Source organism: Ranitomeya variabilis, chromosome 3 (genome assembly GCF_051348905.1).
Source record: "Ranitomeya variabilis isolate aRanVar5 chromosome 3, aRanVar5.hap1, whole genome shotgun sequence".
NCBI lineage: Eukaryota > Metazoa > Chordata > Amphibia > Anura > Dendrobatidae > Ranitomeya > Ranitomeya variabilis.
In genome coordinates this window covers 402,322,399-402,340,732 of record NC_135234.1, presented here as the reverse complement: position 1 = coordinate 402,340,732, position 18,334 = coordinate 402,322,399, and the positions used below count along the sequence as shown (strand labels likewise).

The window sequence follows — 18,334 nt, the reverse complement described above, 5'->3', positions numbered from 1 at the left end:
ATCTGAATTAGGCCGGGGTCACACTTGCGTGTGTAATGCGAGAAACTCGCACGAGTCTCTCGCATCAATTCCCGACACTGCCGCCGGTGGTTCGGACCTGAGCATTCAGCTGCATTGAAATACATGCAGCCGCACACTCCAGTCCTGAGTGCCAACGGCAGTGCCAGGAATTGATGCGAGAGACTCGTGCGAGTTTCTCGCATTACACACGCAAGTGTGACCCCGGGCTTAAAAAGATAATCATTCAAAGTAAGAAAATTGTTAATTTTTGTAACATTTCTGATATTTATATAAATAAATGCAAAACATATCAACCTAAATTTACCATTATCATAAAGTATAATGTGTCATGAAAAAAACATTCTCAAAATCACTGGGATATGTTGAAGCATTGCAGAGTTATTACTTCTATGACAAAGTCACTGGTAAAGTATTGGAGAGGAGACATGTGTCACTACGCCTAATGGCGTCAGTGATATAAAGCCAGAGTATTTTCCTCCAGCACATTAAAGTGTTGTGAGGCTTATACTAAAGTTGCATAAATGGGCTGGTTTTATGTGGACATTCATAGAGTGGGTGGGAGAATGTCAACCTTATCTCCACCTGCAGAGATGGCATCACCGTGTCCTGACAGGACCTGTGTGATGTAACAATCATGTAATCAGTCACATGATGGAGGAGTCAAATGATCTGGGGCTTAAGTACTTGGCTTCCAAAGGCAGCAGTGTTCAGTGTGCCTGGAGAGGGACACTCCAGGAAAGTGGGAAAGTGTTCATGTATGTATTGTATGCTAAAACCTGAACCGTGTGTGTTCTGCTAGCCGTTAGCCGGAGGAACCCCACTCTCAGAAGGACTGCGTTTTCTGATATTACTTTGTTTTGTTTTCCTGTTTTTGCCCAGAGGGCTGTATTTGATTTACTACACCTTCGTTTATACTGCCTATAATAAAACAAAGGACGTTCTTAAAGCCACAGTGTACCATTTCTACTTCTGTGTGCAGCCAAGTGAGCCGATCAACCACACTACATAAAGTGACACATCAGATTTTTTAAAAATTGGCCTTGTCACTAAGGGGTTAAAACACTCCTTACTCCAAACTCCCTACTGAGAACCAAAGTCAACTTCAGCTCTGTGATGTCATGCACATTACTCTATGGAGCTATTAATTTCAATTACTTAACTAAATAAACCAAAATGGATAGAAAAGTTTTAAATGGAAATAAATAACTAACCTCAGAATATACAGTATTTTATTTTTATAGATATATTATTTACATAGTTGATAAATACAGAATCAAAAAGCATTGTAAATATAAAAAACACAGTCCATTAATTAAATGGTCTTTAAAAGAAAACAAATCAGTCATGATACTGAGTAATATATTCAGTTGGAGAACCCTTGTTCCTTCATGGCTCTCCCGCTCTGAGACTGATTATGAGGAGGGATTTCTGCTAGCAACACATTCCATCAGATGTGATTTACGGACTGACTAAAACAAGAATGATTATTTTGCCTGCAGTGTTGATCCAAGGGAAGGCAAAAAAAATCCTATTAGGAGGTTGCCACCTGCCTCATAACAAGAGGTAAAGTCATTCCTGATGCCAAATAATGCAATCAGAATAAATCTCTAGATCAATTACCCATCCTTAATAATTTGGTACATCCAGTTTTGTATATCGCTCTGATAAGATGGAATTTATAAAAAGTGGGCAGGTTTGATTGCTGAATACCTTAGGATGAAGCCATTATAATGGTAATGCTCATTGTTTTGACAAATGTACATCTAACTTATACAGCTTTATGCCTCAGTATTTATCTACTCCTTTCATAATATGTACATAATATGTCACTGGGGTGTAATTGTTCAATACTGGATGTTTGTAGCAATTCTATCAGGATATTCAGATTATAATAGGGTAATCTGGGCTATTGCACAGGGCCTGAGGCTCCGGGGAAGCCCATGGACAGACTGCCCTCATTAAAATGTCTTGTGAGCAGCACACATCTCTGGGCGCAAATCTCTGGGCAGGGAACTATCCTGGAAACCACTACTGGCAATACAGAACGGCAGTGGAGCCTAAGGAGATCGATTGACTCCTATTTGACGTGATAGGGAAAATACATCATCGGGCTAGCATATACATGCTGGCATAAGAAGAAGTGAAGCCCCGGTGACCAGAGCAGAGTGCCACGGGAAAAAGACCGAGGTGAATCGGTGTTGTTTTTTTGTTTTTTTTACATGAATGGGATGTGTGCCTGTATATATATGGGCTACATGAGGGGCTTATCCTGCATATAGAGTGCTATGCGGGGGATCATCCTGTATATAAGGGCTATGTGAGAGGTATGTAGGGACTCATACTATATATATAGAGCTATGTGGGGGCTCATTCTGCATATAGGGACTTATGTTGTGGTTCATCCTGCATATAAAGAGCTTTGTGGGAGCTCATTCTACATATAGGGGCTATGCGAGGGCTCATACTGCATATAGGGAGCTATGTGGGAGCTCATACAGTACATAAATGTATATAAAGACTATGTGAAACCTCATACTGTACATAGGGAACTATGTAGAGACTATACTGTATGTAGGGGCTATGAGGGGGCTCATCCTGCAAACAGGGAGCTATGTAGGGGCTCATTCTGCATATAGGGATTATGTGAGACCTTATACTGTATATAGAGATATGATGGGGCTCATACAGTATATAGGGGCTATGTTCGACTCATCCTGCATATAGGGAACTATGTTCTAGCTCATCCTGAATAAAAGCGCTATGTGAGAACCTCATATTCTATACAGGAGGCTATGTGAGGGCTCATCCTGTGTACAGGGTATATTACGTATACCGCTGTACATGAGGGGAAAACTTTGTGCGGAAGGCTACATGCAACGCTATCTCTGTTGTTTCCCATCTACAGATGTGCATCAGAGTTCAAATCAAAGGGGGAGACATGTACGGCGCATGTCGCAAAAGGGTTAAAGGAGTTTTTCATGCTAAACTAAATTTCTGTAGTGCCTTTATTTCCTGACAGCGTGCACCATGCAACTTTTCCTGATCAAATAAGAACAATATAAATACAACACAGCTAACATAACACGTGGTTTCTCAATTTTCAAATCAAAATGCCACTTTTAATGACTACCATAGTCTCTGTTATTATTCAGCACCCTCTTACTACTTAGCATACTTTGACTGATATGTCCTTCTGTAAACATGATGTACAGCCAGACACCAGCTTCTGGCAGCATTCCTGAGGAATCTTAGTGAATTCCTCATAGAAAATCACCACCATTACACTAATATTCCTCGCTTGTGAAGAGAGTGGTTCAAAAGTTAACAGAAGAGATTATTGCATGGCAGAGCCCCTGATTTTTCACTTGTTAATCACAGATTGAACGCTGCTGACTCGCATTATCAATTCCTTGGACATCGTTTTGTATCCCTTTCCTGTTTTATACAGTTCAACTACCTTTTCCCGTAGATCCGTTGACAAATCTTTTTCTTTCCCCATGACTCACAAACTAGAAATGTCAGTGGCTGGATGAAAGCCGCAAGAGTCTGTCTGGATCCCAGAAACCCACTCAGCTTTTATGCACACACAGTGATTACAAGCAAACAGGTCACAGGAGAGGATGTTAGCCTTAGTAGCCATTCAAACCCATTTGTCTCAACTTCTGTGCACGTTATCAGGCCAAAATCACAAGGGTATGTGAACTTTTTATCAGGGTCATTTGGATGTTTTGGGTTGTCATTATGATTTAAAAAGACAAAACACAGTAGTTTGACAATAAAAGGATTCATCCAACCACTACCGATGAGTGGAGAATAAGTTTTGGTGTTATCATTCATATTCTCTGAAAAAAGGACAAGAAAGCAGAAATTCTGCAGGGGTATGTAAACTTTGAGCACAACTGTATATATATATATATATATATATATATATATATATATATATATATATATATATATAAAACACAATACTCACCTTACTCAACTTTCCTCTTCGTTCTCACGCTGATTCCGGCTCTACTCCAGTATCAGCAGCTGCACTGTTGTCTGCCTGACACACAGCGGGTACACGATCAAGTGATGTCATCGCGCACCTGCTGTGTCAGAGACAGAGGGGAATGTCATGGTTCCCAATGGCAAGGGAACGTCAGAGAACATAAATAACAGAACAGCTCTTGGGTGATGGAATCTCGAACTGACCGTGAGCTAAACCTACCACACAACTAACAGTGGCCGGGTGGCGTACCTACGTTTTATCCCTAGACGCCTAGCGCCAGCCGGAGGACTAACTAACCCTAATAGAGGAAAAGACAGACCTGGCTTACCTCTAGGGAAATTCCCCCAAAAAGGAGACAGAAGCCCCCCACATATATTAACGGTGAGTTCAGAGGAAAAGACATACGCAGTATGAAGGTAGGTTCAGCAAAGCGAGGTCCGCTTACTAGATAGCAAGAAGATACAATAGGGAACTTCACGGTCAGCTGAAAACCCTATTAAAATACCATCCCGAAATTACTTTAAGACTCATGTGTCAACTCATGACACCGGAGTGGCAATTTCGGCCCACAAGAGCTTCCAGCTACAGAAAAATAACATAACTGTGAACTGGAACAAAAATGCAAAACAAACTTAGGACTAAGAGTCCAACTTAGCTGATAGTAGTCTAGAAGCAGGAACATGCAACAGAAAGGCTCTGGTTACATTGATGGCCGGCACTAGAATAACTGAGCAGCAAGGCTAAATAGGATACACCCATATCCTGATGGAAACAGGTGAACAGAGAAAGTGAAGCACACAAGTCCAGTACCACCAGTGACCACCGGGGGAGCCCAAAAACCAAATTCACAACAGGGGAATGATGGGAGAGGGAGCGTCATCTGACGCTCTCTTCTCCATTATTGCTTTCACCTGTAATGGCATCTATGATGCCGATACAGTTGAATGAGGCGTGCACTGGCCCCCCTGACTAATGGGCCACAAAGTGACCTTGTGTCCTGGGGGCCCCTGGTCTGCCGACCCTGTGAGCGGGCAGTGTTAGCCGCAGCCTCCGGGTCTTCGTGGAGCGCCAACAATATTATATCTTACAGTGATAAGGATCTTTAGAAGGACGTACATCTGGGGATTTATTCTGATGGAATATAGGCTGAACTGGATGGACAAATGTCTTTTTTAGGCCTTGCTAACTATGTTACTATGTTACCCTGACTTGCTGGACCTACTTGATAAGGTACGCCGTGTTAGCGCATATTTTCGAAAGTCATCTCAGGCTTTCACTAGTCTAGCTTCACTGCAGCAGTGCTTTAATTTGCTCCATCACTGACTGATTTGTGACCTGCCCACACACTGGAATTCGACCTTTCATAGGTTGGTAAGGCTTACTGAGCTGAGAAAAAACAGCAAAACAAGGCAGAGATGCTTACCTGCCTAGGCCTCCAAACAAATGCACTATCAGGATGCAGTGGACCCATGTGGTTATGATGGAAAAAACACAGGAGCAGCATAACCGATGAGGCAGCCACTCACGACCTACCAAACTAATGGAGGGGGTGGCTGCTTGGCACATTGCTGCACATAAAAGACTTGTATGTGGCGCTGTTCACACAATGGGAATGCACAGCATCCAGGCAAGCCTAGTAGTGACACCCTTCTATTAGATCAGGCGGGCCTGCCCAGCGCTATCCAAATGCACCCCATGTGAACAGACACCACAGTTTACAAGACAAACTAGTGTTCATCCATCCTGGTCTCTTTAAGGGTATGTGCACACGTCAGGATTTCTTGAAGAAATTTCCTGAAGAAAACCGGAAATTTTCTGCAAGAAATATCATGGTTTTTTTTGCGTTTTTTTCCCGTTTTTTTTCGCTTTTTTTTTTAGCATTTTGCAAGCAAAATTAGCTTGCAGAATGCTAAAGTTTTCCAAGCGATCTGTAGCATCGCTTGGAAAACTGACTGACAGGTTGGTCACACTTGTCAAACATAGTGTTTGACAAGTGTGACCAACTTTTTACTATAGATGCTGCCTATGCAGCATCAATAGTAAAAGATAGAATGTTTAAAAATAATAAAAAAAATAACAAAAATGGTTATACTCACCTGCAGACAGCCGATCTCCTCAGCGGCGTCTGTTCCTATAGATGGTGTGTGTGTGCAGGACCTTCGATGACGTCGCGGTCACGTGAGCGGTCACAAGAGAGGTCACGCAACCAATCACAAGACCGCGACGTCATCGCAGGTCCTTCACACACACCATCTATAGGAACGGAAGCGGCAGCATGCACCGCTGAGAGGCGGGAAGACTCCGGGGCCATCAGAGGGTGAGTATATGACTATTTTTTATTTTAATTCTTTTTTTTTTACCAATTATATGGTGCCCAGTCCGTGGAGGAGAGTCTCTCCTCCACCCTGGGTACCAACCGCACATGATCTGCTTACTTCCCGCATGGTGGGTACAGCCACATGCGGAAAGTAAGCAAATCAATGCATTCCTAGTTGTGCGGAATCCCCGCAATTCCGCAAATTTAATGAACATGTTGCTTTTTTTTTCCGCGATGCGATTTTTTTCGCGGAAAAAAATGCAACATTTGCACAAGAAATGCGGAATACACTGTAAATAATAGGAGGCATATGTAAGCGTTTTTTTCGCGTTTTTTCGCTATAAAAACGCGAAAAATGCTGAACGTGTGCACATGGCCTAAATGCTGGGCTGATATTTTGTAGAAGGTGGTGCCCAAATAAATATGGAATTTTGGCTGGAGGGCTGTGGCGGACACTGATAGCTTGGGGCCCCTGTGCAAGAAATGTGTCTGGGCCCCCTCCTTTTATGGTGACAAAGCTATATACAGTGGCTTCGGAAAGTATTCAGACCCCTTTAAATTGTTCACTCTTTGTTTCATTACAGCCATTTGGTAAATTTAAAAAAGTTCATTTTTTTCTCATTAACCCCAAGAGTAGTTTGCACGTTAATAACCGGGCCAATTTTTACAATTTTGAGCACTGTCCCTTTATGAGGTTATAACTCTGGAACTCTTCAACGGATCCCAGTGATTTTGACAATGTTTTCTCGTGACATATTGTACTTCATGTTAGTGGTAAAATTTCTTTGCTATTACCTGCGTTTATTTGTGAAAAAAACAGAAATTTGGTGATAATTTTGAAAATTTCGCAATTTTCCAAATTTGAATTTTTATGCCCTTAAACCACAGAGTTATGTCACACAAAATTCTTAATAAGTAACATTTCCCACATGTCTACTTTACATCAGCACAATTTTGGAAACACAATTTTTTTTGTTAGGGAGTTATAAGGGTTAAAAGTTGACCAGCAATTTCTGATTTTTACAACACCATATTTTTAGGGACCACATCACATTTGAAGTCACTTTGAGGGGTCTATATGATAGAAAATACCCAAGTGTGACACCATTCTAAATACTGCACCCCCAAGGTGCTCAAAACCACATTCAAGAAGTTTATTAACCCTTCAAGTGTTTCACAGGAATTTTCGGAATGTTTAAAAAAAAAAAAAAGGAACATTTAACTTTTTTTCACAAAAAATTTACTTTAGCTCCAATTTGTTTTATTTTACCAAGAGTATCAGGAGAAATTGGACCTCAAAGGTTGTTGTACAATTTGTTCTTAGTATTCTGATACTCCATATGTGGGAGTAAACCACTGTTTGGGCGCATGGCAGAGCCCAGAAGTGAAGGAGCGCCATTTGACTTTTCAATGCAAAATGGACTGGAATTGAGATAGGACGCCATGTCGCGTTTGGAGAGCCCCTGATGTGCCTAAACATTGAAACCCCCCACAAGTGCACCATTTTGGAAAGTAGACCCCCTAAGGAACTTATCTAGATGTGTGGTGAGCACTTTGACCCACTAAGTGCTTCACAGAAGTTGATAATATAGAGCTGTAATAATAAAAAATCATATTTTTTCACAAAAATGATCTTTTTGCCCCCAATTTTTTATTTTTCCAAGGGTAACAGAAGAAATTGGACCACAAAATTTGTTGTGCAATTTGTCCTGAGTACGCTGATACCCCATATGTGGGGGTAAACCACTTTTTGGGTGCATGGCAGAGCTCGGAAGGGAAGGAGGGCCATTTGACTTTCCAATGCAAAATTGACTGGAATTGAGATGGGACACCATGTCGTTTTTGGAGAGCCCCTGATGTGCCTAAACATTGAAACCCCCCACAAGTGACACCATTTCGGAAAGTAGACCCCCGAAGGAACTTATCTAGATGTGTGGTGAGCACTTTGAACGCCCAAGGGTGTGACTACAGTTTATAACGCAAAGCTGTGAAAATAAAAATTCTTTTTTTTTCCACAAAAATTATTTTTTAGCCCCCAGATTTGTCTTTTCCAAAGGGTAACAGGAGAAATTGGACCCCAAAAGTTGTTGTACAATTTGTCCTGAGTACGCTGATACCCCATATGTGGGAGAAAACTACTGTTTGGGCGCATGGCAGAGCTCGGAAGGGAAGGAGCGCCATTTGGAATACAGACTTACTGTAGATGGAATGGTCTGCAGGCGTCACATTGCGTTTGCAGAGCCCCTGATGTACCTAAACAGTAGAAACCCCCCACAAGTGACCCCATATTGGAAACTAGACCCCCCCATTTACTTTTGTAGCGGATTTTTTTGCAGATTTTTATGATTGGCAGTCATCACACACTAAAAGACGCTCCACATTTTGAGAGCTATAATTTTTCCATATTTTGGTCCAAAGAGTCATGTGAGGTCTTGTTTTTTGTGAGACGAGTTGACGTTTTTATTGGTACCATTTTCGGGCACGTGACATTTTTTGATCGCTTTTTATTCCGATTTTTGTAAGGTAGAATGAACAAAAACCAGCTATTCATGAATTTCTTTTTTTTTTTGGGGGGGGGGCGCTTATACCGTTCCGCATTTGGTAAAATTGATAAAGCAGTTTTATTCTTCGGGTCAGAACAATTACAGCGATACCACATTTATCATTTTTTTTATATTTTGGCACTTTTATACGATAAAAACTATTTTATATAAAAAATAATTATTTTTGCATCGCTTTATTCTGAGGACTATAACTTTTTTATTTTTTCATTAATGAGGCTGTATGGCAGCTCTTTTTTTGCGGGACAAGATGACATTTTCAGTGGTACCATGGTTATTTTTATCCGTCTTTTTGATCACGTGTTATTCCACTTTTTGTTTGGCGGTATGATAATAAAGCGTTGTTTTTTGCCTCTTTTTTTTTTTTACGGTCTTCACTGAAGGGGTTAACTAGTGGGACAGTTTTATAGGTCAGGTCGTTACGGATGCGGCGATACTAAATATGTGTACTTTTATTGTTTTTTTTATTTAGATAAAGAAATGTATTTATTGGAACAATATTTTTTATTTTCTTTATTTAGGAATTTTTTATTTTTTTTTTTACACATGTAAACGTTTGTTTTTTTACTTTTTTACATTTTCCCAGAGGGGACAGCACTATACTATATATATGATCAGATCGCGGATCTGACACTTTACAGTGCACTGTGTCAGATCAGTGATCTGACAGGCACAGCAGGGAGGCTTCCCGGAGCCTGCTTTGAGGAGGTAGGAGACCCTCGGAGCAACGCGATCACATCGGGTTGCTCCGAGGGTCTCAGGGAAGCACACAGGGAGCCCCCTCCCTGCGCAATGCTTCATCTTTGATCACAGCGTTCCGGGGGTTAATGTGCCAGGAGCGGTCCGTGACCGCTCCTGGCACATAGTGCCGGATGTCAGCTGCGACAGTCAGCTGACACCCAGCCACGATCGGCCGCCCTCCCCCCGTGAGCGCGGCTGATTGCTCTGGACGTACTATTCTGTCCATGGGAAGTAGGGCCCACCCCACATGGATGGAATAGTACGTCCAATGGTAGAAAGGGGTTAATATACACTCTGCTCCCCATCTTGACTGAAAAAAACAGATTTATTAAAAAAGAAAAACTGAAATATCACATGTTCATAAGTATTCAGACCCTTTGCTCAGACACTCATATTTAAGTAACATGCTGTCCATTTCCTTGTGATCCTCCTTAGATGGTTCTACCCCTTCATTGAAGTCCAGCTGTGTTTAATTAAACTGATAGGACTTAATTTGGAAAGGCACACACCTGTCTATATAAGACCTCACAGCTCACAGTACATGTCAGAACAAATGAGAATCATGAGGTCAAAGGAACTGGCCAAGAAGTTCAGAGACAGAATTGTGGCAAGGCACAGATGTGGCCAAGGTTACAAAAGAATTTCTGCAGTACTGAAGGTTCCTAAGAGCACAGTGGCCTCCATAACCCTTAAATGGAAGAAGTTTGGGACCACCAGAAGTCTTCCTAGACCTGGCCATCCAGCCAAACTGAGCAATCGTGGGAGAAAAGCCTTGGTGAGAGAGGTAAAGAAGAACCCCAAGATCACTGTGGTTGAGCTCCACAGATGCAGTTAGGAGGGGTGTTTTTCAGCTGCAGGGACAGGACGACTCATTGCCATTGAGGAAAACATGAATGTGGCCAAGTACAGAGATATCCTGGATGAAAACCTCTTCCACATTGCTCTGGACCTCAGACTTCGCCGAAGTTTCACCTTCCAACAAGATAATGACCCTAAGCACACAGCTAAAATAACAAAGGAGTGGCTTCAGAACAACTCTGTGACTATACTTGACTGGCCCAGCCAGAAGCCTGACCTAAACCCAATTGAACATCTCTGTAGAGACCTGAAAATGGCTGTCCACCAACTTAAACCATCCAACCTTACGGAATTGGTGAGGATTTGCAAGGAAGAATGGCAGAGGATCCCCAAATCCAGGTGTGAAAAACTTGTTGCATCATTCGCAAGAAGACTCATGGCTGTACTAGCTCAAAAGGATGCTTCTACTCAATACTGAGCAAAGAGTCAGAATGCTTATAACCATAATTCAGTTTTTCTTTTTTAATAAATTTGCAAACATTTCTACATTTCAATTTTTTTCAGTCAAGATGGGGTGCAGCGTGTACATTAATGAGAATAAAAATGACCTTTTTTTAACTTACCAAATGGCTGCAATGAAACAAAGAGTGAAAAATGTAAATGGGTCTGAACAGGGCCGCCATCAGGGCATTACAGCCATGACTGGTGTATGGGGCCCGGTGGGCAAAGGGGGCCCGCATCGGGCCCCATCTCATCTGCTCACCGGGCCCCCCCTACAGGCGATGCGGCACGCTATTGACGGCGGGCCCGTGCCCACACGTCAATAGTTAACAGCCGCCAGCCAGTCGGAGGCTGGCAGCTGACTTGAGCCGCAGTGCGCATGTCGCCGGCGTCTGACGTCATTGTCAGCCACCATCGAGTGCGTGCTTCACCTGCGTGGAGGGAGTGAGCTTCGCCCGCCGCAGGAGCGCGGCCACGTAAGAACTCGTGGTTTTTTGGGAGCAGCGATCCAGGGGGCCCCGGGGCAGAATGCTGGACACAGTGGGGCAGAGATGCTGGACACACTGGGGCAGAGATGGTGGACACGCTGGGGCAGAGATGCTGGACACGCTGGGGCAGAAATGCTGGAGAAACTGGGGGCAGAAATGCTGGAGACGCTGGGGGCAGAATGGAGATACGGGCATGAATGTAGACACGGGGCAGAATGAAAGACATGGGTGCATGATTGGAGACACTGGGGGCAGAATTGGAGACAGATCATGCAGGATCATGAGGCAGGATGGATACGATGGAGACCGATTGGGCAGGATGGGGAGATCATATGGGGCAGGATGGGGAGATCATATGGGGCAGAATGGACACCCATGAGGGCAGGATGGGAGAACATATGGCTGGAGCCAAGAATGAGACACACAGGGGCCAGAATGGGGGATATTATTATTACCATAGGGGCTAATTAAGGGATATTATTACTGCAGTGACGTATTTATTTTATTTTTTGAGTATACTGTTTTAAATGGGGGTGCGGTCCTGTTACTGTGTAGAGTGATACTATGTTGACTTTTTTTTATTCATGTGGTGTAATGTAGAAGTTGGGAAAAATTAAGTAATGTGTTCTGCAAGCGGAGCTCGAGATAACTGTGTTATTTCCTGCAGAGACAAGTCCTGGCTGGAAGAAGTGACGGCGGTCTCTGCTGGATGAAAGTTGAAAAATGAAGGACTTCACCTAGAGACATCACTGGTGAGTCAGTGTGTTACCTATACACTGACACTATACACTATATACAGAGCTCCTGTGTATAATGTCACCAGTGATCACTATTACCTATACATTATACAGAGCTCCTGTGTATAATATCACCAGTGATCACTGTATTACCTGTACACAGACACTGCATACTAAGTACAGATCTCCTGTGTATAATGGCACTTATGGTGATGGTATTGTGTTTTTTTTTATTACTGATCAGTATTGTAGTATTCGGTCACTTTGTGTTGGTAATATGTGGTCTGGTCATGGTGCGGCGGTATTTGTCCCTTGTATGTACTATTTGGTCACTATGTGGTAATAATATGGTGTCTGGTCATGGTGTTGTGGTATTTGTTCCTTTATGTGATGTTATTCGATCACTGTGGTGGTAATATGTGGCCTTGACATGGTATAGCGGTATTTGTTCCTTGTATGTGATATTATTGGTCATTTTAAAAATTGAAAAATAAATAAAAATATACCTAAATTGTATTGCATATTTTAACAAATATTTAATAGGTTACAGCAGAGTAGGGCCCAGCCAAAAAAGTCTACCGGGTTATGGTGGCGGCTTAAAAAAATCTTTTGGCCAAAACAAAAGCTGCCGGCTATATGTGGGATCTGGTGATGGGAACTGTTAATGTGTGATAGGTGAGAAGTGGAGTTTTTCCACGAGAGAGCGGTGGGACTGTGGACAGTTCGAGGGGTGGAGCGTGGAGGCGGGGCTGAGGTGGAGCCTGGGCGGAGTCTCAAGGGGGCCAAAAAAAAATTGCCAGTATGGGGCCCCGAAATTTCTAGTGGCAGCCCTGGGTCTGAATACTTTCCGTACACACTGTATGTATATATATATATATATATATATATATATATATATATATATATATATATCGGTATATATACACACTGTTCAAAAAAATAAATGGAACACTTAAACAACAGAATATAACTCTAAGTAAATCAAACTTCTGTTAAATCAAACTGTCAACTTAGGAAGCAACACTGTTTGACAATCAATTTCACATGCTGTTGTGCAAATGGAATAGACAACAGATGTAAATTATTAGCAATTATCAAGAAACACTCAATAAAGGAGTGGTTCTGCGGGTGAAGACCACAGACTGAATCTCAGTACCAATGCTTTCTGGCTGATGTTTTGGTCACTTTTGAATGTTGTTTGTGCTTTCTCACTGGTGGTAGCATGAGACAGACTCTACAACCCACACAAGTGGCTCAGGTAGTGCAGCTCATCCAGGATGGCACATCAATGCGAGCTGTGGCAAGAAGGTTTGCTGTGTCTGTCAGCGTAGTGTCCAGAGGCTGGAGGCGCTACCAGGAGATAGGCCAGTACACCAGGAGACATGGAGGGGGCCGTAGAAGGGCAATAACCCAGCAGCAGGGCCGCTACCTCAGTTTTTGTGCAAGGAGCAACAGGAGGAGCACTGCCAGAGCGAGCCCTGCAAATGTGCACGCGTCTGCACAAATGGTGAGAAACCAACTCCATGTGGATGGTCTGAGTGCCCGACGTCAACAGATGGGGGTTGTGCTTACAGCCCAACACCGTGCAGGACGCTTGTCATTTGCCACAGAACACCAGGATTAGCAAATTTGCCACTGGCGCCCTGTGCTCTTCACAGATGAAAGCAGGTTCACACTGAGCTCGTGACAGACGTGACAGAGTCTGGAGACGCTGTGGAGAGCGAACTGCTGCCTGCAACATTCTTCAGCATGACCGGTTTGGCAGTGGGTCAGTAACGGTGTGGGGTGACATTTCTTTGGAGGGCCGCACAGCCCTCCATGTAGTCGCCAGAGGTGGCCTGACTGCCATTAGGTACCGAGATGAGATCCTCAAACCTCTTGTGAGACCATATGCTGGTGCGGTTGGCCCTGGGTTCCTCCTAATGCAGGACAATGCCAGACCTCATGTGGCTGGAGTGTGTCAGCAGTTCCTGCAAGATGAAAGCATTGAAGCTATGGACTGGCCCAGCTGTTCCCCAGACCTGAATCCGATTGAACACATCTGGGACATCATGTCTCGCACCATCCACCAATGTTACGTTGCATAACAGACTGTCCAGGAGTTGGGGGATGCTTTAGTCCAGGTCTGGGAGATCCCTCAGGAGACCTTCCGCCGCCTCATCAGGAGCATGCCCAGGCATTGTAGGGAGGCCAGACAGGTACGTGGACGCCACACACACTACTGAGCATCATTTCCTTGTCTTGAGACATTTCCACTAAAGTTGGATCAGCCTGTAACTTTATTTCCCACTTTGATTTGGAGCATCATCCCAACTCCAGACCTCCGTGGGATATTAGTTGTGATTTACGTTGATCATTTTTAGGTTTTATTGTTCTCAACACATTCCACTGTGTAATGAATAATGATTTACAACTGGAATATTTCATTCAGTGATATCTAGGATGAGGGATTTTAGTGTTCCCTTTATTTATTTTAAGCATTATATATATATATATATATATATATATATATATATATAGCCACACACACGTGTATAAAATATATTACATAGTACAGTACCGTCCCTTACATATTGGATTATATGGAGCACAGTTTTTTATTACTTACCGTCCTGTCTTGTTAGCCGTATAATGCAATGATGGCTGATGGAGCATGGCAAAGGTGCTTTTCTAATGGAGGAGCAGGTGGACTGGTCGTCTGGTTACCGGCCCCTCCATCAGCAGTCATTTTATAACTAAAAAGAGAGGGGACTATGTGATAAAAGAGGGCGCTGTGAATAAGGGACTGTGTTAGACATATTAAGCGATAATAATGTCTTCCTCCACTTCTCCCTGTTCCTAAGTCTGTTAGAAGTCCCCCTTCCTCCCATCCCAATCTCCCATACCCCTCATTGTCCTCCTCCCCCCACATGCCATTATTGTCCTCTCCCCCACCCCATCATTGCCCTTTTCACCACCTCCATCATTGCCTTCTCCACCACCACCTCATATCATTGCCCATTCCACCACCTCCATCATTTCCTCCTCCCCCCACCACCCCATCGTTGCCCTTTCCACCACCTCCATCATTGCTTTCTTCCTTACCACTCCATCATTGCCCTCTCCATCACCCCCATCATTGCCCTTTCCACCACCTCCATCACAGCCTTTTCCTTCACCACCCCATTATTGCCTCCTTCCCCACCACTACCATCATTGTCTTTTCCACTACCACTATCAATGCCTTCTCCCCCACCTCCATCATTGCCTTCTACCCCACCACCCCCATCATTTCCCGTTCCACCACTTCCATAATTTCCTCCTCCCCTACCATCCCCATCATTGCCCTTTCCACCACCACCATCTTTGCCGTTCCATCACCACAATCCTTTCCCATTCCACCATCTCCATCATTTCCTCCCCCCATCATTGCCCATTCCACCAGCTCCAGCATTTCCTCCTCCCCGCCATCCCCATCATTGCCCTCTCCATTACCTCATCATTGCCTTCTCCCCATCAGCCCCATCAATGCCCTCTCTTCCCCCTACACACACACACAGACACACAAAGCACCATTCACCACTCTGCACATTCCCCCACAGCACTACGCATGCACGGTCTCACACACACACAACACACATCATCCAGCAGCGCTGCTGTCTGTGTGAGAGGAAGTGCGGGCAGGAAGCAGGACAGATCGCTGCAGCTCCACTGCTATTTTCTCTTGTAGGAAGCGGAGTTGCAGGGATCTCTCCCTGAGGGCAATCTGTCCAGGGGCCCCCCGGAGCTTCGAGGCCAGATAAACAGGCCAGATTGTCCTCATTATTAGCTACCCTGCAGGGGCCCCCCTCCACCTCCGGACCCTGATGCAGCCGCACAGGCTGCACATGCGGTATGTCCGCCCATGCGGGAGGGCAAAACAAATGTAGGTATATACCTGAAAAATTGAAACATGTTCCCATGATGTTTTATATGCAGAGCTTTTTTTTTACTTAGGAACTGATGATTTGAACTTGAATTTGATTTTAAAATTGCTATTAAAGGGAACCTGACAGCTGATACATGCTGCTCAATCCTAGGTATCTGACACTGGCTGTATGATTTCAGCCATACAAGCTACAGTCACTGTGATGCATTATGGTAGAATATGATGGAAAGAACTAGCCTAGACCCGAGAGTCAAATTTTAGGTTTTGATTCAGGTCCATAAGTACGCCGCTATATAAATGAACACAATTTGTGACGTGAACTTATTCACACAGCAGACTTTATGGAAAAGCTAAGCATTTAGTGATTAATGTATGGGGCTTGTCTACTAAGTCAGCTGTTTAAATGAAAATGTGTTAACAATCATTTGATTTTCATATAGAGATAGTCCCGTTGATCTTAGCTCAAGGGCTGAATTTTCCAATACAGCATATTGAAGTTTCCTTTAGTTGAGTCTTCGGAAACCTAACAATCCCTTTAATCCCAGAGGACCCATTTAAAGACCTGCACTATAGGCATGAAACTAGTGATAAGACATTACCTGTCTGATAGCAGGAAAATCATTGGCAGCCATGATAGATTCTTTCATTAACATAAGCAATACAAGGCAGAAGCTTTCCATTACATGTCGATTCCAATCTTGCATAAACAGTTGATCCCATATTAGCAAAACTGCAGGCAGATCTAGTGAATTCACAAATCCCTATTGGAAACAAGCAAAACATGAATAGTTATTTATCCAAATCATACTGCAAACCCTTACAAAGTTATATGTATCTATATATATCTATCTATAATATGCATAAAGTTGAAACCAGAAGTTTATTGTACATACTGTACACTATATAAAAAGACACATACCCATGATTTTCACAATATTTGACATGAAATCAGAATAAACCTTTTCCGTTTTAGGTCAGTTAGGATTTCCATTATTCTTAATATTTGACAAATGCCAGAATAATGAGAGAGATAATATGTTAAGGCATTTTTTGTTACTTACTGCAAAGTCAAAAGTTTACATACACTATGATTACTATGCTTTTAAACAATTCTGGACTGCTCATATGATGATGTTATGTGTTTGAAAGCTTCTGATAGTAAATATAGAAAAACTGACTGAACAGCCATCTAGTCTGAACTGGTGCATAACCAAAAAGTCTTACATAGCAAATAGATAATGGCTGCACTCAAGTTTATTGTGCTAAAGCAAGGAAATGTGCAATACATGAAATGTGAACAGCATAATGGCTTGTGAAATTTATGAAAAAACACATGAGATTTTTAGCACAAAATTTGGCCCAATATTGTGAGCCCATTCACCAAACGTCAAGGTAATCTCAGATCGAATGGGTAACTAACCTGTCTGCCTAGTGTGAACACTTACCTATGGCTAATAAAATGGTAAAGCCTGTATTTATAGAGGAGGTTAGAACCAACTGTGTTTGGATGTAGTTAAAATCACAGCATGGTGAAGGGCGGGGCGTTCAAGTCAGAAAAAGCAATACATAGTAAATATAGAAAAACTGACTGAACAGCCATCTAGTCTGAACTGGTGCATAACCAAAAAGTCTTACATAGCAAATAGATAATGGCTGCACTCAAGTTTATTGTGCTAAAGCAAGGAAATGTGCAATACATGAAATGTGAACAGCATAATGGCTTGTGAAATTTATGAAAAAACACATGAGATTTTTAGCACAAAATTTGGCCAAATATTGTGAGCCCATTCACCAAACGTCAAGGTAATCTCAGATCGAATGGGTAACTAACCTGTCTGCCTAGTGTGAACACTTACCTATGGCTAATAAAATGGTAAAGCCTGTATTTATAGAGGAGGTTAGAACCAACTGTGTTTGGATGTAGTTAAAATCACAGCATGGTGAAGGGCGGGGCGTTCAAGTCAGAAAAAGCAATACATAGTAAATATAGAAAAACTGACTGAACAGCCATCTAGTCTGAACTGGTGCATAACCAAAAAGTCTTACATAGCAAATAGATAATGGCTGCACTCAAGTTTATTGTGCTAAAGCAAGGAAATGTGCAATACATGAAATGTGAACAGCATAATGGCTTGTGAAATTTATGAAAAAATTTTTAGCACAAAAAATCTCATGTGTTTTTTCATAAATTTCACAAGCCATTATGCTGTTCACATTTCATGTATTGCACATTTCCTTGCTTTAGCACAATAAACTTGAGTGCAGCCAT

The 18,334-nt window shown here is 42.7% G+C and overlaps 1 protein-coding gene across 1 annotated transcript in view; it reads right to left on the bottom strand.

The window, feature by feature from the left end:
* Positions 1-18,334, bottom strand: part of LOC143817701 (uncharacterized) — a 385,700-nt gene that overhangs the window by 118,288 nt on the left and 249,078 nt on the right. Inside the window, exon 14 of the mRNA XM_077299189.1 lies at positions 16,665-16,826. Within this exon, the coding sequence (XP_077155304.1) occupies positions 16,665-16,826 (162 nt within the window). The remainder of the gene's footprint in view (positions 1-16,664; positions 16,827-18,334) is intronic.